General features: G+C 32.7%; 3 protein-coding genes and 2 pseudogenes across 5 annotated transcripts; 4 read left to right on the top strand and 1 right to left on the bottom strand.

Annotated features, from left to right (window-relative positions):
- Nucleotides 1-4,300: 4,300 nt before the first annotated feature.
- LOC111293834 (transcription factor bHLH48-like) lies at nucleotides 4,301-9,726 on the top strand. Its single transcript, XM_022886817.2, has 7 exons — nucleotides 4,301-5,178; nucleotides 5,290-5,418; nucleotides 5,507-5,572; nucleotides 7,251-7,319; nucleotides 7,932-8,003; nucleotides 8,821-9,028; nucleotides 9,402-9,726. The coding sequence occupies exons 1-7, from the start codon at nucleotides 4,681-4,683 to the stop codon at nucleotides 9,437-9,439; spliced, it is 1,080 nt and encodes a 359-aa protein (XP_022742552.2). The 5' UTR covers nucleotides 4,301-4,680; the 3' UTR covers nucleotides 9,440-9,726.
- A 482-nt stretch (nucleotides 9,727-10,208) lies between these two features.
- LOC111294877 (uncharacterized) lies at nucleotides 10,209-13,519 on the top strand (annotated as a pseudogene). The gene is made up of 3 exons (XR_016327709.1): nucleotides 10,209-10,796; nucleotides 12,648-12,904; nucleotides 12,967-13,519. The product of XR_016327709.1 is annotated as an uncharacterized LOC111294877 (transcript).
- A 44-nt stretch (nucleotides 13,520-13,563) lies between these two features.
- Nucleotides 13,564-16,393, top strand: LOC111293833 (Pentatricopeptide repeat (PPR) superfamily protein). Of its 2 annotated transcripts, none has more exons than XM_089743836.1 (2): nucleotides 13,564-14,188; nucleotides 14,819-16,393. In XM_089743836.1, the coding sequence occupies exons 1-2, from the start codon at nucleotides 13,693-13,695 to the stop codon at nucleotides 16,255-16,257; spliced, it is 1,935 nt and encodes a 644-aa protein (XP_089599962.1). In that variant the 5' UTR covers nucleotides 13,564-13,692; the 3' UTR covers nucleotides 16,258-16,393. The 2 variants fall into 2 exon arrangements, with proteins under 2 accessions (XP_089599962.1, XP_022742551.2); XM_022886816.2 differs by having other exon boundaries at nucleotides 13,566-14,188; nucleotides 14,813-16,393.
- Nucleotides 16,394-17,390: 997 nt separating this feature from the next.
- On the top strand, nucleotides 17,391-18,045 carry LOC111295285 (uncharacterized). Its single transcript, XM_022888719.2, has one exon. It carries the CDS (start codon nucleotides 17,476-17,478, stop codon nucleotides 17,782-17,784), a length of 309 nt encoding a protein of 102 aa, XP_022744454.1. The 5' UTR covers nucleotides 17,391-17,475; the 3' UTR covers nucleotides 17,785-18,045.
- A 1,610-nt stretch (nucleotides 18,046-19,655) lies between these two features.
- LOC111295284 (chalcone synthase 2 pseudogene) lies at nucleotides 19,656-20,609 on the bottom strand (annotated as a pseudogene).
- Nucleotides 20,610-24,240: the final 3,631 nt, after the last annotated feature.

Here is a 24,240-nt window from a genome sequence, read left to right as displayed (position 1 = left end):
AAATTGAAAAAAATGTTTTGTCATAAGAACAAAATTATAATAGCAATAAAATATATCTTGAAAAAAAAGTTGTAAACCAAAAAAATAAATCAATACACTCTTATGCAATAAAATATATCTTGAAAAAAAAGTTGTAAACCAAAAAAATAAATCAATACACTCTTATATAAAAAGTATCCTTTAAGGGATCTTAGCCTACCATGTATATTTTTTTCTTTTTTAGGTTTTTCTTTTTTACAGTGTTTTGCCATTTTAGTGGGGTCAAGTGAGTTGTTTTGCTTGGGCCAAAAAAGAGAAATTTCTTCATTGCTTATAGCTATTTACTTTTGTTGTTTTATGTTTGAAATTTGGGTTTTGACTTCGACAGGTGTGTTTAAACTTGAATTTTGAAACTTTTATTTTTAGGTTTTCATTATTGCATCAAAGAATGTAACTTTGGTGTGAAAGAAAGTATTATGTGGTTTGTGATTGTTAATCGTTATTTTTTTCCTTATTTTTTTTCTTTAGTGTTTTTGGGTAAAATCTATGGTTTATTTTTTGTTGTTTAACAAAATGTAGGTTTTTTTTTTTTGTTTCTTTTTTCAGATGATTTGGGTGTTAAGCCTTTATATGTTAAATGAGGTTTAGGTTTTGTGCTTATTAGGTTTGCATGTTATTATGAATATGTTTTTTTAATTATTTCTCTTTTCATGTTCTGTTTTGGATGAAAATTGAATTGTTATTTATAAAAACATAATTTGTATCCTGTTTGGGAGGTTTTTGTTTTGGATATTGTTTGAATGAAGTTATGATTTTGTTTTAGATTATTTTTTTTGTCTGAGGGTTTTTTTAAGGTATTAACAATCTCCATACTCCCTGATCAAATGATAAAAGTACTAGTTTTACCAGACGATGAAAGCACTTAAGTAACAATCAAAAGTACTAGTCATGTATTGCCAGACAAAATCCTTCTTGAAATCGATAGGAACTTTTCAATTTTTGATCAATTTTCTAATCTTACTTTTTGTACTACTTTTGTTATTTTTTACTTCACTTCCAATATATCTTTTTTTTTTTTCCTGCTAATTGGTATTTTTTACTTAAGTTCTTATTTTTCCTATTGATAAAAGCCAAGTAGATGCTTGTAACTACTAGCAAGTTATGTTGATTGTTGAAATCTAAACACTCATATGTGGAGCAAAATCTTTATGCAGTTGTTATTATCATCAAGCATTCTATGTAAAAAGCTGTTGCATTTAAAGCTGCTGCTCAATAACTTAGAATGAGGCATGTGCTAAAAGTAAGACTCATTACACTAATTTAAAAATCCTAAATCTTGATACTTTGTTATTGTATTTCGTTAATCTATTCTATTTATGTTTTTATTTCATATTTCTTTCAGACCTCAAATGGGTTGTGATTATTGTCTAAAAATAATAGACAACATTGTGAGTTGTAAAAAGCTATTCATTTATCATAAATAACAAAGGCAACCAAGTTAACTTATAATGTTCATCATACAATCGTCTATTAAAACTACAGAAGTGAAGAATTTACCAATTAATTCATGCAATTATGTGTGAAATCTAATAAAATCTTATTGAATTAGAAACTCTATTAGTTGCAAGAATGGGTTGAAAAATTGTTTAATTTTATAATTACTGTTTGTGAGATGACTATAAGATTTCTAATATGCAAGCATCAGAAAAATATGTATCTGTTAATAAGATTGCTAAAGTGTTACCTCCTAAGACTCTTACACACTTGAAAATTACAAATGATAGAATTGAAATCATAGATGGTGGTATAAGGGAACCTGATAAGATAATTGTGCAACTTGCTTTTACTTAACATAAAGAGGAATCATTAAAGTTCGTAAGCAGTATTATTGGAATTTTCATTGGCAAAAAATAAAAAAAATTCCTTTTTAAGCCTGATGTGAATGGTGTCTCAATGTCAATGAGAAAAAGTCATACCATCTTAGGGTAGAGTGGAGACGCAAATGCTTGCCCAATTATTCCACCTTTAACAACAATTGTATGTTGTTAATCCTTTCATAGATGCATGGTAATCTATCTTTTGGTGAATAGTTACTAGCTAAATTATATGTTCATGTAGGCTATTAGAGCAAATGTTCAGTTTTAAAGAAACCAAGCCGTGGCTTTGAGGTGCTTCTGGGTAATGCTGTCGTAAAGAAAAAAAATCTGATATTGATAAAAATGTGTGCTAAGTTATTTAGCTGCAACACCTAACATTTTCTATTTGGGTTTATATTAATTTTCTATTACCAATTATTTTAATAAAATTTTCTACACTTAATAATACTAGATTTATATTAAATTATTTTAAATTCTAATTCAATCAAATATTAAGAAAATGAAAGACTAAAAATTAATTTAATACACCGGATGAAGCGAGGGTCTAGTACTAGTTACAATAATAATAAAATATACTTTGAAAATGAGTTGCAAACTGAAAAAATAAAAAAAAAGGGACATAAGACATTATATTTATAGTCTTAAATTTGTACAAGAACTATTGAGTGGCAATTAAGATTGAATATATAATTTTTAAATTAAAACTTTTTAAATTTATAATAGATATAATAAGTGATAAAGATAAAATCAAAATTTTTATATATTTGAAAGATAAATTTGATAATTAGGGTTGAGATTAATATAAATTTTTTGATAATCTTATTATTTAAAAATCTAATGTAAATTTTTTTAAAATTTTCAATATCATACGTAAATTTTTGAAACAATAACTTTTTTATTAATTTAAATCAAGATAAAAAAGGTTGTTGAAAGATTTGGATAAATTTAATTTTTGTGATTTTTAAACACGTTAAAAGATTTTAATAATTAAATAATTTTTAAATAAAGTTATTTGATAAATAACTAAAATTGTTTATTATGAAGATAAAATCTATAGTAAATTTTGTAATTTAAAAAAAAACATATCTTTAATTGATTTGACTTTCAATTATAATTTGAATATTTTTAATATTTAAATAAATTTAAGATTATTTATATATATATATGATTGGTTTTTAATTTTCTATAAATGTAATATTTGATATATATTAAAGTTTTTTATTATAATTAAAATTTTTACTTGTAATATAAAAAAATTATTTCAATGCATATATAAAATAATTTTCTTAAAAAAATATAAAATTGAAGACAAAGATTTGTACCACGTACTTAAATTTATTTCTATTAAAGAGAGACTTGAGGTTTATAATCCCATGTAAAAATTGAAAAGAAATGCGTCGAAGATATCCAAATTGGGAAGTCAAAATCTCCTCAATTCACAAAAACTTTGACCACCATACCAATTCATTAAATTTACTAGTAAAGGTGGTATAAATATTTACTAAAATATAATAATTTGGTTTTGTATTGATATACGGTGGTTAAATAAATGCAAGAAAATGACGGGTCATCTTCTGCGATTAAAAACAGTGTCGGGGCTTGGTTTGTGGCCGGTCCCCCCCCCCCCCCCCCACCCCATCGGCGTGGCTCAGTGTCTTATGGCCCAGGCTCGTCCTTCCAACCCTCTCCCTCTGCTTCCCATTTTCCACCGCGTCACTTTCAGTCATTTTATGGTATTTATTTATGAGTTAATATTAATAAATTAAAAATAATTAAATTTATAAAAATAAATATTAATAAATTTGTTATTCAAAAAATTGATAAATTTAAATTTAATTAATTATTAAGGTAATTTATTTTTAGACATTTGATTTTTTAAATTTTAATCACTAATTAAAATTTGATAAAAAATCATTAATGAAAGTTTATTATATATTAATTAACAATGTATAATATTAATTTATTGTACAATATTTTTATGAGATTATGGTTGTTTTATTTATTTGTATTTTTTTCCCAAGGATTGTGGTTGTTTTATTAGTTTCCTTTGATGATTGCCAAATCACAAAAAGTGGAAGGAGCACGTTGAAATAACAATGTCAATACACTGCAAATGAACGTTCGAAAAACAAAAGAAAATCATTAAAAGGTCAGAACCAAATCACAAAAAAAAAAAATGCAAAAATCAACTTTGATTATAGCAGATTTTTGCTTTTAATTATATTTAATTTAACGAGATCCATGATCCATCCTCTATGGAAAACCATAATTGAAAAATAATTTAAAAACACTTTATTTTTAGTTTTTTTAGTAAGTATTTTATAAAGGAAAATAAAATAATAAAAAATAAAAAACATGAAAAGCAAAATGCCTGGTGGGACCGTACCAACCCAACCTAACAAATTTCTTTTCTAATAATCTCAAACAACAGTACAGTTGGAACTGTACAATTTTTATGTGAGACCGACCCAGACGCTACGTTCCCTTCTCTCTTGGCAAAAATAGAAATAAAAAAATATTTTTTTTTAAAAATTCCCTTTTTATAATTAAACCACACAACTGCGCCAACGTTGCTTTCCCTATACTTCATCTGGTTGAGAAGTTCTCTCTTTTGCAGAGCAACAAACTCTCTCTCGAAAAACTTTAACTCAGTTTTGTAAGCTTGACCTGATCACCATGGAAGAAACTAACCAATGTTTCTCTGAAAATTTCTGAGCCTGTTAGACTTAAAATTGGGTTGATTAACTAAGTGGGTACTTATTATTTTCAAGAAATTGAACTCGGTATTTTTCAGAATTTCGAACTTGGCTAGTTTTTTTCCCCTATGGAGCCAAACACAGGGACGGCGGAAACCAGATCTAATGGAACGGCGTCGGATGGGGACGACGTTGCGGCGCTCGAATCGCTCCAATTTACAGACGAAATCCACCGTTTGATCTCGGCTACGACAACCAATAATGCGAGTTCCTTCACGGCTCTGCTTGAACTCCCGGCTCCGGAAGCGGTTGAGCTTCTTCACTCTCCTGAATCGGCTAAGCTTATGGCGGCTCCGGCTCCGAATATTGAAGATTTCAAAGCCAGCTTTCATTTTCCTTCTAATAGTGGTTTGATTGAACGAGCTGCGAGGTTCTCTTTGTTTGCTGGGGTGGGTAACAACAACAATAATACGAGCAACTCGCCCGAAACGCCGTCGAACAATCCAAGCGCGACTCCTCAGAAGGCAGTGAAGAGTGAGCCGGCGGAGACCGAGTCATCTGAGCCGTTGGTTTCTGATCCAACGGTGGAGAAGCGGTGTATCAAGAGAAAGGACCGAGAAAAGAAGGTGGAAAACCAAAAACAAAAACAAATTTTTTGATCTAGGGTTTCTGGGGTTTTCCATTTATGGCATGATTTTGACAAGTTAGCTGATTAATTTATTTTTGAGGGTTCTTAGGTTAAAGGGTCAACCAAGAAAAGCAAAACCGCGATGAATGAGAGCTCAGAGGACGCCGAGAAGCTACCTTACGTTCATGTCAGAGCTCGTCGCGGACAAGCAACTGACAGCCATAGCTTAGCAGAGAGAGTAATTTACTAATTTTCATGATTAACTCCTTAATTAGTTTGCTTATTAGAAATTGTTTTAATTAAGCTGATTTTGGTGTTAAATACAGGCCAGGAGAGAGAAAATTAATGCACGAATGAAGCTACTACAGGAATTGGTACCTGGATGCAGTAAGGTCAGTTCAATTGAATTAATTGGTTGATTAATGATTTGATTGTGATTTTTTGATTAAATTAAGAATATCTGTCTAAACGGGGTACTTAAAGTGTGATTACGTATTTTGATTATTATTGTTTACTAACGGTTTTGTCCTTGTCACCTTTTGCACAAAAGTGGATTACTTTTGTAACAAGAAAAGTGCAGATCTGGTGGCCTGATGGCACTTTGGTATTTTTAATGTTTTAAGCTTTTTTTTTTCCTTCGTGGGGAGGGTTTGTTGGAACTTCTTTTTGAGGTTAATCTCGTCTTTTCAAATATCAAGTGCAATTTCATTGCTGTTTGAGTGAAGGTAGTAAATTTGAAAGGCCGGATATTCTAGCTTTAATAAAATCTTTTGAATTGATGTTTTGGACTTTGAATTAACTATGGAAAGGATAATTATCAGCAAAATGACAATTCTAGCCGTTGACAACGGTGGAAGGAAATTTTAGTCATCTGGAAATGCTAGCTGGACATTACCATGAAGTGCTCGGTAGACATGTCTAGTGGCTTGTTAGATTAAATGTCTCTATGGGGTCCCATTTTATTGATGTAGAATGGTTACCAACTTCTCTTACAAGTTCAGTATCCATCCTCTATGGGAAAAGTATAAAAAGGATGACAAAAGAAAATGCCTTTTATATGCCAAATGCCTGCCTAACTACATGGGGGCATGATGTGATAGTCCATGGCAAGTTATTTTAATGGTTCAAAATATAATCTTGATTTATGCCTTAACATTTCACAAGATGTTTTTAATAAAAGAATTGAGATCTGAGTCATTTTCTGGTGCCTTTTCTTCATGAAGTGACCACAATTCAGCTGAGACTAGATTAGCTAATCGGTGAATAACCTTTCTTTTCGAGGACCACAAGTCATGATCTCCTTAAAATTTGAAAGGATGAGAGATGCCTAATTGTTGGGAAAAGATTTGATGGTTTTTTTGCTTTCAAATTGAGGCAGTTACATTGTATCCTTTGGGAGACTGATCTATAGGCTTCCAAATAGCTGTATCTTTCTGTTTTAGAGGATGTCGCTTTGGAACTTATGTTATGACGAGAACATGATTAAGCCATCTATCTGCTTGCCATGAATTGTTCCTTTGTTTCATGTCTGTTTCATGGTTTTTGGTATGTAGCCAAGTTAAATTTATGTGGCTATTGTGAAAATTGAAGTCAGAGTTCTCAAATCTCAAACACTCAGATTCTAGGTGGATGCCCTTATATTAAACCTGAAACTTTGTGTTTCTCATTGACTTCTTGCCCTTGGGCCTGTTACTCAGGCCATGTATTTACAATATTTGAATTAACTGAGATTAAAATTTTGGATTTAGACTTTCTTTTCACTCAATGCATTGATGTAGACAAAGTAAAGCTCTTTGTTGTGGCCTATACAAATTGTTTTCTGTAGTTTCAAATAAGGACAATAAATGAAAAGTTAAAATGGTAGTGCCTTCTTCTTGTTTGTTTGTAATAAAAATATTTTATAAGGAGCCATCAAGAGCTTTTGGCAACTGCATTTTGTTTTCAAAGGCATTAGGCTCAAGAAGTTGACTGCTTTCGAAAGCCCTTGTAGCTTGAATTTCTTTATAGAATGCGTATGAATTCAAATATGTTGAAGACTTTTTGCAATCTGAGAAATACCATGCGTCGCAGATTTCTGGTACGGCATTGGTATTGGATGAAATCATCAATCATGTGCAGTTCCTACAACGTCAAGTGGAGGTGAGAATTGTGCATCTCAATTCTCAAGCATCAGTTTTTTTTTTTTTTTCTTAGATGCCAGAAGGTTTGAACATGTATGACATTTGTGAATTCAAGACGTGTTCTTAAGCCTTGCAAATGGACTAATAGGGTGTAGTGTAGGCACTGACAGAGGACTTGTTCACTGGATGGGCCCCTATTGAAATTGCCATCCAAAATTTTAAATAATTCTTTATCATATTGGATTTTAAAATTTTTAGTGTTTTTGCATCAAAATCACTTTCAAATTATCATTGATGTCAAGAGCGCCTGAGATTAATCATCTTATGTATTTTCTCAAGAGTTTTAGGTGGCTTTCACGAATTTGTAGGAGGGCCCTTGCTGTAGTAGAGATTTTCTGCATTCTGCACCTGTTACAATGTTATTTTTTGCTCTTTGTTCTTGTTGTAAACTTCCTTTGCTGGCTAAATGGAAGCATTTGTATTGCCTCTCAACCATTTAGGAAAATTTTGCAAAATTAACAAATATCCCAGTAGGCTGGCATGTCTTGTTGTATGCTTTGTGCTGTGGTTTTGCTTGCAGTATCTTCCATCCCCGTGGTCTGATTCTGGTAATATGTTTCTTTGGTTGCAGATCTTATCAATGAGACTTGCAACAGTGAACCCAAGAATTGATTTCGACCTTGATAGTATATTCACAACAGAAGTAAGTATCAGACACCTAGTGTCTCACATGTCTAGTCTAACGTTGGAAATTGAAAGCTCTTCTGGTGATTCTCCCAGTTCATGTGACAAGTAGCTCTGCAAAGTTGTTAGCTTTTTATAGCTTTGGTGGAAGTAAGCTACAGCTATATTCCTCTAGAGGACTTTTTTGGCAGACATTTCGTGAAAATTTCTTTTTCGTTCCAAGATTGTTGTTTATGAACTCGGCAGTATGGATTGGTAAAGCCTAAATCAGTGTACACTTTATTTTATGGCTTCTTCCACTCGATTCCTACCCAGGATCTTAAAGGACTGCTTCTCATTAATATTTGGAGGGCAGTGGATCATGTCTGGACCACCATCTTCCATCTGCCTATTTATGCTTTCAATCATTTGTTTGTGTGATTGGGAAAAATGGTTGCCAGTCAGATGAATGTAAATGTAGTCATTTCAATGCAAAATCAGAATAGTGGGCCCATCCATGAAGGCCAATGATTCCAAGAAATTATTGAAACTCATGGGTCTTCATATGGTTAGCGATAGTGGCTAGCAGAATGTGTTGAATGAAAAGTAATAAAATGCTGCTACTAAATCACCCTTTTGTAGTGAAATGACTACATACCCCATTGAGAACTATTTCTTGTCATGTAAATTGTTAATTAGAAGAAGCCCGTAAACTAACTGTACAATAGATTTTGTTGGTTATAAGCATCTACATGGTAACCCATAAAGTTTCTCTTCTTAGGGCAAGAGAATAGCTATTGATTTTAGTTACCTGAAATTTTCCACTAACATGTCTGATCATCTTTTGATACGTGTAGAGTGGATCTCTAATGGATAGTAATTTCCCCAGCATGGTTATGCCTCTGGTGTGGCCTGAGGTTCAGGTCAATGGAAACAGACAACAGTATCAGCAGCAATGGCATTTTGATGCACTTCAGCAGGCTGTTTGGGGGAGAGAAGAAGTCTGCAATAATTACATTACTCCAGAGAACTCTCTTTTAAGTTATGACTCCTCGGCAAATTCAGGTAGATGAGAAATGAGTTTGTATGCTTCTTAAATTTTCATATAATTAGAAAATATGCAAAACCACAACATTTTGAATCACTGATAACTTTCAAGTTTCAACTTAAACAAGAAATAGCAGTGATTGAATTATTCCCTTAGTTCAAGTTCAAATGGTCAATGGACAACCAACAAATTTTGAGTTCAGGCTTTTAGGCTGCTGTTGATAAATTTTAAGTTCAGTCTTGTTGTCAGCATCCAGATGTCTGCTACATGAAACGTCTTATCGAGTTTGATATAATTCATACCGTTTCGATTCATATCGTGAGTTGTATCTTTCTTCTAATGCCAATTAAACTGAGAAGGAGACTAACTTCTATTGCAACTTTGTTGCAGCGACGTTGCACTCAAATCAAATGAAAATGGAGCTATGAAACGTCACTCAAATCAAATGAAAATGGAGCTATGAAGTTCGAATAAGTTCCAACGGTTAGATTTATGGAAAAACTGTTAAAGTGGTAGCTAGTATTGTATATATCAAATATTAGAAATTAGCAGGAAGTAGAGGAGAGGCCTCACCATTTATCTTTGGGTTTCCATGTCTTCTATTTACCCCAGTCAGTTGGAAATCAAAGGAAACCTTTGATTTCTCAGGACTGGAGACAAGAAATGTCAGTATGCTGTTATTAAATATATATATATATATATATATATATACTAACTCAGAGTCATTCAATCTAATACTTCAGTTGCGAGGTTGAGTTGATTCATATAGTAAAATCATAGAATGAAAGTATGATTAAACTATTATGGAAGTCGGCTTCTTTTGTTCAGTATATATGCTGTCTGTCATCTTTTTAATTTTTATATATGTTGAAGACATAAAGAGGCTTTTGTTGATTGTAGAACCTTAAGTATTCCTTCTCACCTGACTCTCCATTTCAACCATCTTTATTGTTATGTTGAAAAGTCAGTCTGCTATATTTGGCTGAATTTAGCTGTGACTGATCTGACAATTCCTCTCTTGTGAAATATTAATAATTTATATATTTATGTTGTGTTTAATATGAAATGAAAAGGCAGTTTGAAAACCATTCCTAATCCCATTAAAAGCCCCAAAGAATAGAGAACTTCATAGTTGTGTTAGGCATTACATGTTGAGAAGATGGAACTACTTGTACTAGATTTCAGCTTTTTAAAACAAATTTCTTGTTGTTTTGTAATCAGTTAACCATAGCAAAAAGCAACCCAAAAAATAATATATGGGTGCTCCAGCAGCTCCAAATCCCCAGCTAACAACATTGATCGCTTTCCTATTCCTCCCACCTACTCTGCCATGTCCGCAACCGGCTTCGGAGCCACCGGAGACGGAAACACTACGATACATCCGCCATCCAATCAGCTATCGACAGCTGCCACACCTCCACTAATAAACGATGCTACGTAACCTTCCCACTAGGCACCTACCTAATAGCCACCATCTTCCTCACATCCAACGTCGTTTTCAACATCACAAAAGGCTCCACCGTCTTGAGTGGGACCAAATTGGAAGACTACCCAAAAAGTGGGACAAATGATATGTGATATTGGCTGAGAATGCTAGCAATGTAGGGGTAGAGGGTGGAAGGATTGGAGTTTGTGGTGAATTTTAATCAAAGGAAGAATGTGATGGTGAGTTGGAATCAGACGGGCTTGCTCGGGCGATGAGCGTAGGCCGAGGTTGGTTGGTTTTCTTGACTCTACCAACGTTAAAGTTTGGAATGTTACCTTCACGCGGCCGGCTTATCGGTGGTTAGTCTCTAATCTGTACTTAACTGTTTCTAATTTGCTTTCCTGCTGTTTTCTTTTTAGTCAACTTTTTTTTTAATTGATCTGTTAAAAAATTTCAAATAGGATTTTATTGAGTCTCAGTAGTCACTAATATCTTCTTGTTATCAATGCAAATCAAATTTTAAGTTTTTAATTTTTTTATTCATATAATTGCACTTTTTTCCCTTATGTTCCAAAGTAATAGCAATATTGAGCGTAATTATGTAAAGCATTAGTAATATTAGAGGTGGTAATAGGACAATTTCGATCAGATTATTTTGCATTCTTGTTCAAATCATTTAGGATTTTTTTTTTTTTTTTAAATTTGGAATTGGTTTAGTTCAGTTTAGCCAAGTTATTTCTTAGATTCATTTTAAAATGTTATTCAAGTTTGAGATTGAGTTAGGGTTTAAATTTTTTATATTTGCATCATTTCGAATTTAAATATTTTTGAGTTCTAAATTATAATTTTTTTTGGTCGAATTGGATTTGAATTTATTAAAGTACCTTTAAGTAGTACTATATTTTTATAGAGAATGAAGAAAAAAGGTGTTTAGGAGGAAAATAAAATAAAAAACTGGATAAAGATTAAGTGATTGCTTGCATTAATACATTATAACAAAGTAAAATTTGATTACTTCCATAAAAGTGAATCTATTTTATTTTTTCTTTTATTTTGTTGATAATTGCTTATCACAAAGCAAAGTACCAACTTTACATTATACCCAAAAAAATGTTCTAACTTACAAAATATATGTCCCTAATTGGTGTTAATTAAAACTATAATAAACTGCTTCAAAGATACAATTTAATATTCTCTATGTTAATGAGGCTGTCTTGGTTAGGGTTAGGGATTGAATACTCTGTAGAAGTAAATATTGTACCAAAATTAAGCGTGGTTGTCCTTAATGTTAAGACTTGATCTTATCAACCAAAAAAACACTAGTATATTATAAGAACAAAGGGTATCTTTTCGAACTCCATTAATTAAATGTAGGGTCAATCTCCATTCTGTTTATACGTTTACATATGTGTCAGAAACATATTGGCTTTGAAGCTTATCGTTTTCCCATTTCCCTTTACATGATTTTGGACCAATCCATTTTCTTCAATTTCAACTTAGACTTCCATTTGATGGGTACTCGCTATCCATGACTGACAGTGACACAATGCATGTGAGACCTTTTATAAATATATATACAGATAAATACACCATGGTTTTTAGTAAAAGAGAGAGAGAGAGGGAGAGTTTTGTCATTGCACGTGTTCGCATTTTAGCTTATTGTCCTCAAAGTAATGGCTCTTTTCTGAAAGAACCCCACTAAAGGATGATGACTGCTGGCTTTCCCATTTTTGCTTGTCTGGATGGCAACTTCACTTTGGACTTTCCTTGGCATACAAGCTTGAAGTTTCTGTTTCTCCTTTCCTATTGGCATTTTCTACTATAATTTACACCCTTTTTGTTAGTAGTACTAGTATTTTTTAAAAGAATATTGATCATTTGTCTGATATTTATCATTTTTTCCATGGAAAACATCTTGCAATTGAAGACACGGTTCCAAGTTACAATTTGAATGATTTAAAGGGTGGCTACTGGCTAGCATAGCAGCAGATTAGTTGCTAACAACCATGTGTTAGTTAATTGTTTAATTAGTTAGTGGAGTATATAGAGTTATAGACTTTGATTGCTGTCTTTCAATCATGCTAGCCCTATATTGATCCATTTAATTTTGTTATAAAAACCAACCATCTTGATCAATTGTGTTTGTCTATCTCTTCATGTGCTTTTTAACTTTGTCAATGTATTGTGATGAACAATTTGGATAAATGCAGCTTGCACATGGTTCGATGTGAAAACACATCAATACATGATGTTTCAATATTAATTGATAGAGGAGATGATGCTATATGTCCCAAGACATACACTTCCCTTCTATATAACTTGACAGCCACAAACCGCTGGATTCGAACAAAATCTTCAGCAATTAAACTTGGAAGTGCTAGTTGGTTTGAGTTCAAGAATTTGTTCTTTGACAACATTACGATTGTAGATTCACACAGAGGGCTTGGATTTCAGATATATGATTGAGGTAATTTTATCTGGTTTTTGGTTTTCTAGTTTCTGCACTGACTTGGGATTTATCTTGTGCAGGAAATGTAAGCGATATTACTTTCTCAAACAGAAACATCAGCACAAGATACTATGATCTGTCATGGTCGGGGAGGGCAGAGCCAATTTACATGACAACCTGCCCGCGAGACTCAAACTCGGCAGAGACTTCGATCTCTAATTTAAACTTGATAAACATCACTGCAAATTCTGAAGACGGACTGCTAAGTAATTTGAGATTCATTAAAATGAATCTAACTTAAAAAAGATGGACAAATTATGTTGGCGGGTTGGTTGACTATCAGCCTGGATGCCAGGGGCTAGTTAATCACAGTACAGCTGGGGTTATCATGGAGCATATTGATGGTTTGGATGCTGAGAATGTAAATCTGAGATGGTTCGTTGGAGAACCGTGCAATGGGATAATCCTTGGGACTTCAGGCCTTCAACTGTGTATAATATTTCTTTTGCTCAAATTTCGTTGTGGTTTCTACAGACGGTGACAGGAAGATTGGAGGGGAATTCCTTTTTGCTCAAAGTTTTCTGAGTTGGCTTGATTTAATTAATTAATAAAAATAATTTAATTTAATTTTAATTTAAAAATATTATTTAATATATATATTTTAAAATTTTTGAGTGGAACGGATAGTTTTAAAAAAAAAAAAAACCAACCGAACATGGCTTGAGCCAATCAAGCCCATCTTATTTATGTTTAAAACAATACTAAATTCCATTGAAGAGTTTACTAACAACGTATAGTTTTGGAAGATGAAGTTACTCAAAAAAATCAACTTCCTTTCCCATTACTACCCCAGAAAATCATCATTTTCATTTTTATTCAACTCCTATACCACCCGCCGACTAACTCTCACTACCTTTCCGCCAGACCCACAAATTCTTTTAACTACCTTATGCTCCAACGGTCAACTGAAAGAAGCTTTGCTAGAAATGGCGGTTCAAGGCCTTGAAATGAAGTTTGAAAGCTATGATATGTTATTAAACGCTTGTATAAACAAAAGGGCGTTTAGAGAAGGCCAAAGGGTCCATGCCCATATGATCAAAACTCGATATTTGCCGCCTGTTTACCTCAGAACTAGGCTGATAATTTTTTATGGTAAATGTGATTGCTTGAGGGAGGCGAGGCATGTGCTTGATGAAATGCCTGAGAGGAATGTGGTTTCTTGGACTGCTATGATTTCTGCTTATTCTCAAAGAGGGTTTGCCTCTAAAGCGTTGGATCTTTTTGTACAGATGTTAAGATCAGGTACTTTTGGCTAACATGATTCTATACTTTTTTTAAGGTGCATTGCTACTCTGCAAGTTCTTCTATACTTTTAGAAAATGGGATGTTCATGATGTAGACTTGTTTTGCAATACGGAACTAAACTCTACAATCTGTTGAAACAACATGATTTATAAAATTTGTAGTGTCAAATATGCAATAACATTTACAGTCTTGAAACTCTTGTTCTGCTTGTTTAAGATTTGGTTTGTCGTAGAAAATATTTTGTAGTTGTCGCTAAAACAGTTGTAGGGTGTACTAACAACCTCTGAAGCACCAAAAGTCTATTCAAAACCGGATGACATTGTCAAAAGATATATGCTTCAAATATTTTAAGAAATAGGGTCCTTCCAAAAGTTATGAAAAAAAAAAGGTCATATAACTTATTTTCTGCTGTTTGTGAATCACCTTTTATTTTGGAGAATTTTAGACATTATGCCAAGATGACCTGTAGATAGGTGATGGCTTAGAGTTGGACTGAAGCTGATTTTTTATTTCCTCTACGTGGCACGGTTCAACTTTTTTCAATTACGAGGCATTAAAATAGATTGGCACCTTATTTTGAATTGGTTTCTTGTTACTCATTATAGCATAACATTGCTACAGATACAGAACCGAATGAATTCACTTTTGCCACTGTACTTTCTTCTTGTACGGATACTTGTGGTTTTGAGCTGGGAAGGCAAATCCACTCCATTATAATCAAGAGAACTCTTGACACCCATATATTTGTTGGGAGCTCACTTCTTGACATGTATGCCAAAGCTGGTAGAATTCATGAAGCTAGAGAGGTTTTTGAATGCCTGCCAGAAAGGGATGTTGTTTCATGCACTGCCATAATTTCAGGGTACACTCAATTAGGATTAGATGAAGAGGCATTAGAACTATTCCGAAGATTGAATTTAGAAGGAATGAGTTCAAATTATGTTACTTATGCTAGTGTTCTAACTGCATTATCTGGGCTTGCAGCATTAGATCTTGGTAAGCAAGTTCACAACCATGTCCTGCGATGTAAACTGCCCTTCTATGTGGTAATTCAGAATTCTTTGATTGATATGTACTCAAAGTGTGGGAACCTCATTTACTCAAGACGGATATTTGATAACATGCCTGAGAGAACTGTTATCTCATGGAATGCAATGCTTGTAGGGTACAGCAAACATGGGATGGGAAGAGAGGTAGTGGAGCTTTACAGATTGATGAGAAATGAAAATAAAGTCAAACCTGACAGTGTCACTCTGTTAGGGGTTCTGTCTGGTTGCAGCCATGGAGGGATGGAAGATGTGGGGTTGGAAATCTTTGATCAAATGGTTAATGGGAAAGATGGAGTCAAGCCTGACATTGAGCACTATGGGTGTGTTGTAGATTTGCTTGGGCGTGCTGGTAGAGTAGAAGAGGCTTTTGAATTTATAAAAAATATGCCTTTTGAACCAACTGCTGCTTTATGGGGTTCACTTCTAGGTGCTTGTAGGGTTCACTCAAATATTGACATTGGTGAATTTGTAGGTCGTTGTCTGCTAGAAATTGAGCCTGAGAATGCTGGGAACTATGTTATTCTATCTAATTTATATGCTTCTGCAGGGAGATGGGAAGATGTAAGAATGATGAGGGATTTGATGATGGAGAAAGCTGTGAAAAAAGAGCCAGGAAGAAGTTGGATTGAGTTTGACCAAACCCTTCATTCCTTCCATGCAAGTGATCGTTCACATCCAAGAAGGGAAGAGGTATTTGTAAAGCTGAAAGAGTTATCAATCAAATTGAAGGAAGCTGGCTATGTTCCTGACTTGAGTTGTGTTTTACATGATGTGGATGAAGAGCAGAAGGAGAAGATACTCCTAGGCCACAGCGAGAAATTGGCTTTGACTTTTGGGCTGATATCTACTTCTGATGGAGAGCCACTCCGTGTGATTAAGAACCTCCGGATTTGTGTTGATTGCCATAATTTTGCCAAGTTTGTTTCCAAGATTTATCTGAGAGAAGTGTCTTTGAGGGATAAGAACCGGTTCCACCATATTTTTAGGGGAGTTTGTTCCTGTGGAGACTACTGGTGAAGTCTGAAAGTTTAAAACTGGAAATACACTTTTGTCCAACTGCGTTCAATATAAGTGTCCTTCCCTGCTAAGCTGCTACTTCCTTTTTTTTTTGGGTACAAAAGAAGCCGCTGGAAAGGTTTCTAGTGCTACTTCCTACTTTGAAAACCTTAAGACTGTTCTCAATGAAAGAATAGTTGAAGGAGTGTCCATATTCAAAACCAAATGAAAGACAGGTTGAATAGGTCACAATGTTCAAAACAAAAGTAGGAAACAACTCCCAACTTCGTGGCGCTTGGAAAGATTGTTTCAGCCGTGGAGATCGAAAAACACTGACCGACTATTCTGTTGAATGAACTAGAGAAGATTACAGAATTGCAAATACCCTTTCCTAACTCTGGTAGTGTGGAGATCATCTATAAATCGATGGCAATTCTTTCTAGTGACAAATATAGAGATGGCCACATATATCAAAGGTTTGAGTGCCCTATAAAACAGTTTGATGTACTAGAAGGGCTAACCTTGTTTTGGTTTGGGTAGTGACCTGAGGATACTTATGGTTGTGAACAAAATCAGAAGAGAGGCAACACCAAATTCTATGCACAATATTTGGAACTTTGAATATCTTTTATTTCATTTTCACTGTAAATTTTAATTAAAATATAAATAAAGCATATTTATCAAATTATTAATATAGAATTACTTGAACTCAAAAGTTGATGAACAAAATATAAATAACTTGAACTTATGACCATTCAAAATTTTACGTCACTTAAAACATGATTACATGATAGAAGTTAGATACATTTGTAACTGAACCCAATTGATCGACGAGACCTAAGTTCAAAACTGAATTCATCTGAGTTCAATAAAAACATTTATATTATGTTTTTATTAAAAATTATATTAATATTTTAAAATATATTTATAAGTAAATAAAAATATAATCTTTATCAATATAATAATATCTCCAACTTAAGCTTGGATTTTAAAAATAAAAATTCATGTAAAAGGCTAACCTTGAATCAAATTGGACCCATGAGCCCGGTGGGCTGCTGCTCTGGCGTGGACCATCCTATGCAAGCCCAAGTGCCAACATGGAGCATTGTTGTTAAAAAAAAGGCCGCAAAGTAACACGACGTTGTGTAGCTGAAGTTCTTCCACTAGCCAAATAAAACCCCCAACCTTTCGCAGTCCCTAAATTCACTTTCCCTGACCTTCAAGGCTTCAGCCACCACGATGGCCTTGACCAGCACGCTACGCCAACGCCTCTTCTCCCGGACCTTCTCAACCCACGCAGGTCCCAGCCGATGGGCGACGCCAGGTCACCAGGAGCGACCCAATGGTTACCTCTTCAACAGGAACCCACCACCTCCAGGCCAGTCTCGCAAATGGGAAGATTGGGAGTTACCTAGCTACATCACAAGCTTCCTCACCATCGTCATCCTTGGTGTCGGCCTCAACGCCAAGCCCGATCTTTCTATCGAGACTTGGGCCCACCAAAAAGCCCTTGAAAAGCTCGCCGCCGAATCGTCTTCTTCTGACTGAGATGTTTGGTGATCCACTTTAATCTGGGTCTATTGGGTGTGGACTGTGGGAACTCTCTTGTTTTTCTGTTGTTAATAAAATGTGTAGTTCAAATAAAAAATGGGTTTTTTTTTAATTGTTGAAGGATTTATAGTTGTTAAATTTTATGGGTTTTTAATTGGATTTATGCTATCGATGATGATGAAGTCATTGGCTTATTTGGGATTACAGTCTAATATTTACTTATCGAGCTTTAATGGATTTTGAATTTAGTTTGCTTAACCAATTGTGTGATGTGCTAAGATGTCTCTGTTTAGTAGATTGAGAAAGTATGTATGCTGCTTTCTCCATGGTTTTTGTGAGTGATGCTTATGTCAGAAAGTAGGGGCAAAAAAACCACGATTCTTTTTATTGTTATATCTTTGTCTGTGTATTAGTTGAGCATGTAACAGTTAGTATAAGGATTGCAATTCAATTGCAGAATGAAGGACTGTATTGATTGATAAAGTTTTGACCAAGGATCTTATTTCTGCGAGCGGGGATGTTGTTAATCGATTAATATTTCTCGAATGCAACCTTTTCTTGTGAGTTTTATAGTTTCTTTTCCACATTGTCTATCATCTTTAACACTGTTTGCTTAGTGATGAAAGTCTAGGACACTCAAACTTCAGTCTCATCCTTGCCATTTGGCCAAGGTTCATCGTCTAGGCTAAAACATTTTCTCATTAACCATCCGCTTGTAACAATTTATGCATATTTGTCTGATTTCTGATAGTTAATGCCATGGCTGTAAGTCTTTTTCAGAGGAAAAGACTTTATTTCTTGATAGAATTGTGATTGAGAATATGGGAGCAGGGAAAATTTTGAATTGGTATATTGTAATATGCTTTAACATGGATCTATTGAATTTTTTGAAGGAACCTCGCTAGATTAAGTTGCATGTTCTAGGCTAAAACCATTTTTCACTTGCCATCTGGTTTAGAAAACTACAGATTCGTTTCCAGCACCATTGCAAATCTGTTGCAGTGGGGAATCAAGTAGCACTTAACAACTACAGCCCGTTTTGGCCAATTTTTCAATTTTCTTTAAGTATGGTCCTGCAGCTAAGGTATTTTCTTTATTTTTCATCACATAACCTAGGTTTTACTCATAGTTGTTGATACCAATTCTTAACGCAGTTGTCATTGAGACCTCTCCTTGCTTGAGATCATTGGTACATGTTTTTGATATATGTATTATCCCAAGTAAAGTATCGTCCCTGTTTATGTTTGTAAAATCAACGGAACATTTGCGCCTTTCAGTTATTTTATTGCAGATATTTTTGCCCTGTTTATCGTCGGCAAACATGTGGCTGATATATGCTTTTTCCTGTGAATAATAATATGAGTAAGATATATGGGAAACAACTCAAGTGGTAGTATTAGCTAGTGTTAGGCCACTGTCCTGGAGCCCATAATTTTCCCTAGAGTGTTTTAACGAGCACCAACCCAAGCAATATAGGGTTCTGCTCCTACAACATGGTGCTCAGGCCGAGGCCACCGCCCAAATTCTTCTCCCCGCCCCTTGTTTAATCCACTTGCTCCCCTTTTTAGTTTTTGTTCCTCTCTCGGTGAAGCAGAATTCATTGAATAAAGCATGTGCGAAGATGTCTGAGTAATTCCGAGCCATACGAAGGAAAGTTCATAAAGATATAATTAACAAGGAACGAGGAGGAGAAAAGGAAGATGAAAAGTAACCTAAAATGAAGGCTAAGTGATTATTTAATCGTCAAACGCTTCAGTTTGACCATAAACATAACATTTGAAGCATGCATCCTCTCTCCCTTGACTGAATGAGATGGTTTTATGTGGATACTATGCAGCACAACAGTCTAAACAGTCGACTGTAAGGCCTGGCTTGAACCCCAAAGAACACCCCACTCTAACCCCTCAGCTGTGGTGGGTTTTCCTTCTTGACAGACTTGTTTCTCATCTCTTCCGATACAGAAAAAGCTCGCACTTGACATGTTGCTATACTCGGCACTTGACGAGATGCCCTCAGGTTGTGTTTTTTGAGACTTAGTCTTGCTTCCAATTGGTCAAGAATAGCCCGGCCACCAGGGTGATTAACATAGCAGATTGAGTCCCAACATGGGGACCACCCCAACTGGGGAAAATGCTTCAGCAATGCTCTTCTCTACCTTGTTTGAGATCAATGTGGGTATATCTTTAGATAACTGTTAAGTTAGGCCAACTCCACGTAAATATATCCCTCTGAATCAGGTAGAGTTGTCTAACAAGCGGAAACAAGTTGGAATATGGACGTTCAATGACCGTGTCCGGATCAGGCCCACGATAGCAGCTCCAGCGCCATCAGCAAAAAGCGCTGACGCAACCACATAGCCCAGGTTCGTACGGCATGGAAATAGCTAGAGAGCTATGAGTTCGGAACAGACCACATGAACAAGGGCTGATTTGTTGTTCTTAGCTAAAGTCCTTGGCGAGACGAAGTGCTGTGCCATCAGTAAAGCAAGCTTGTTGATAAATCGTGATCTAAACTTGGATTTAGGCTGCTCCCATTCTTTGATAGCTTTTTCTGCTGCTTGTTTGCCTATAGTTCAGGTACATCCACCACGGTCATTTCTTGGCGAGAGTCTTGCGATGTAGGTACACATGCTTGGATTTTCCTTCAATATTTCTTCTGTCATCGTGTAGAAGTAATGTTTATATGAATAACCAACCAAAACCATTACTTTAATTTATATGAATTTAATCTCCACACTACCCATATGAATTTCCTTTTAATATGTCAACTAGATTAGCTACATCTAAAGCACATATTAATCAAAGCATTGGCTAATTAAGTCCAAGAACTCACTTTTAAATCCTTGTTGGTATGGACTCCTAGTACAAATAAATTATATAATTCAGGAATTATAAATTATTTTATAAAAAGTTTATTTTGAATAAAAAGTTTATTAATTCAGGAAAAGATAATGAAATTATATAATTTGATTTGTATTTTATGATCAATGTGTTGCATTTGAATACACTAATAGTAATAAAAAACCATAATTATAATCTATAACACATAATTATAAATAACATGCTCTTCGGTGCTGGAAATAAATTGATTTAAAAGACAAGGTATGTCTTCGTGTCCTTTTCGGAAAGCTTGCCTTTTCCACTGTGTAGCAGATCAGAAAGGGAATCCAAATCATGTTGTTTTTCCGGCAGGCAGAATATGGGGCCCCATATGCAGTGCGCTTCAGATGCGTTACAAGTTGCGGGTTGCAGTGAAAAGTCAAAAAGAAAATTACAAAACGAGACAATAGATAGATGATATTTTGTGTTTCTTGTTATTAGAGAAAATAATGTTTGGGAAAGAAATAATAAAAGTTTAATAAATTTATTTTTTCATAATTGTATCTTTGTGAAACAAACTTTTAAATTAATTAATATTTTATATTTTTAAAATAAATTTTATTAGGTTGCTATCCAAATAAATTGTTATTTTCTTAATAAAATGATAATGTGAAAGTTATAATATTTTATAACTAAAAAGAATTTATCTTTTGAAAATATATTGTAAAAAAATACGCACGAAATAGCAGCAAGTAAAGGTATAATCGAGTTGAGTTGAGTTGAGTTGATATAGTGAAAAGTTTGAATTCGAACTTGACTCAAAACTCGTGGCTCGATACTCGACTTGAATTCGATCGAGTTTTATTTTTCAAGCTTGAACTCAATTCGTAATCAAATTCGAACTATTAGAACTCGCTCGATTAAGTTTGATTAATATGTAAAAATAAACTCGATTCATATATTTGACAAGAATTTAATTATTTATGCTCGAGTTCGAACTTGAATTTGAAATATTTTATTAATAAAAATAATAAAAATATATTTAAATATAAAAACTTGATTAGGCTTTGAGCTACTGGAGTCGGATATAAGAATACTCGAATTCGACTCGATCGATAAATCGAACTACTTGAGCTCAAGTTCGACTCGATAATAATCGAATCGAATTTGAATTTTTTTCAAATTGAACCTGAATAATTTATGAGTATTGATATATCATTTATATCCTAACAATAACAATAGGCATGAAAGAGTGGTTGGGTGATATTTTTAAATGAAATTAATAGGCGATTAATAGAAGAAATCAAGAAAAGAGGAATAAATTAATTAGCTGGAATTATTTTAGGTGGTTCCATTAAACCAATTGAATGTTTCATTAATAACATGATTTGCGGCTTGGGGATTTATCCCCTATATTACCATATATATATACCCTCAAAAAAAAAATCGAAAATTATTTTAAATCTTTTTTTGTGATAATAATAATAATAATAATTATTATTATTATTATGTGGTAATAGAAGCTCGTGATCAAGTGAACGTGCCTCTTAACAATAGTATAAAAGGGAATTTAGATCTAACTTGCAGCCGAAAGATTTTTTTTTTAATTTTTTTATTTTCAGTTAAATTAAAATAAGCATAAATTCTTTAGTATAGTGCTTCGAGATAAGATTTGAAGAGCGTCCATCAGTCAATTAAATGAACATATGATTGAGAGGAAAAGGTTTCGATGATGTCGGTGGTAGAAAAAAAACATGGTGGGTCCTTTAATAATGGTTGGACCAATTGATCCAATTTCACTTAGCTTCGAAATATGAGAGGAATCTGTCTTTTAATTATGGTTGGCTGATTAATTTTGTAATTAATTATTACCTTATTTTAAATAAATTTAGTTTTTTTTATTCGTGTCATGCATGAAATTTTTTATTATATTTTTTATAATTTAAAATTTTAATTTATACTAATTTTATATTATATATAAATAAATAAATAACATTCGTAATCATTTATAATTTATAATCAAAAATTAAAAAATCATCCATATATAAATTATTATGAAAGAATCCAAATAAATATTAAGCAAGTTTTGAAAAAAAATAATTTTAATGAATTTTGTTGTATTATAAAAATAAAATTACATACAAAACTCAATAAAAAATTAATATTTTATTCACAATTACATAAACTCTTAAAAGTATATATTATTTTTGTGAAAAAATTAAAATTTACACATTTGACATGTTATTTATAGGTCGAAAATCTTAATTTTATTTTTCTTTTAAATTTTTTAATAATAAATTCGTATATTTTAATTTGAAATTTCAATGAAAGTAAAAGAAAAATAGCCTAATAATTAATATTTACCATCAAATTAATGGAGTTAAAGATTATTATTTATATGATTTTGAATTCAATTTTTTTAATAAAAATCAAATAAATTCACATTATTGATAATTAAATTTAACATTTTAAGACCAACATAAATACTATTCAAAATTCAAATTTGCCAAAATAAAAGTGGCGACTAAATTGTGATTACGTACTTATATATTAAATTATTGCATGTTAAATGTTTATCTTCCATTTTTTAAAAGAAAAAATGTAATATGATTGTAGGCTTAAATCAAGATTTATGACTTAACTATTAGATAAAATTGTGAATAATTTGGTCAAAATATAGTAACAAATTAAAAATAATCAAACATGCAATATGAATTTAAAAAAAAAAAAAACTTATATTTTAATCAAATTAGTTTAATTTGATTAACTGAAATAAATTTATCTAGCCAAATTTCTTAGATTTAATTGGTCTAAAATTATCTATATTTCATATAATAAACAATATTATCATACCTAAATTCTAAGAGACGATTTGGCAAGAAAACATTTAAAATAAAAATGATAATTTATTATTTTTGAATTTTGAATAAACAAAGAAAGATTTTATCTTTTCTATTATATATTTCTATTAATTTCAAATATAAGAGATTATTATTAAATTATAAACAATAAGATAAAAGAAATTTGTTTAATATACCAAAAGTAAAAAATAAACCAAAATAGTAAATATAAAAAGATAAATGTAACTACAATTCAAAAGAGACAAAACACTAACAATTAATTTATGTTCTTCCTTAATTGGAATATAAATACGTAATTATATAATAAAGAAATCGGATTAAAAATATAAAAAAATTATAATTACCTACTTAATTATAATAAATTATTAAATTTTTATCTAAAAATAACTACTCTTGAATTCAAAGAAATATTAATTATTTTATGCTAAGTTATTTTTACTAATAACGTAAATGCCAGTGTTTATTTACTAAAAGTAATTGTTAAATGCTAGTGTTTATTTACTAATAACGTGCCATCACTTCATTAAGAAAACTTGATGAAATTCAATGCAAGCAATCTTCTAAAAAGGATTCTGTTTTTGTTCTTCAGTTCAGACAAGTAGTTAATGCCCACCATTTCTGGTTTCTTTAATTACTTACAAAGTAATACCACAATTAGAAATCGAACTAGTATTTGATTCCAGCATGTGATCTACTGGCATTTGTCTTCATTAAAAAAGGGTTGGGAATTGAATTTCAATCTTGGGTCCCAAACAGCATTGATTAAAAAAAAA

The sequence above is a fragment of the Durio zibethinus genome, chromosome 14, assembly GCF_047325235.1.
Source record: "Durio zibethinus cultivar Kanyao isolate XHJ-2024 chromosome 14, ASM4732523v1, whole genome shotgun sequence".
In the NCBI taxonomy this organism is placed as follows: domain Eukaryota; kingdom Viridiplantae; phylum Streptophyta; class Magnoliopsida; order Malvales; family Malvaceae; genus Durio; species Durio zibethinus.
Note: the sequence above shows the minus strand (reverse complement) of the source record. Positions and strands in the feature narration are given on the sequence as shown.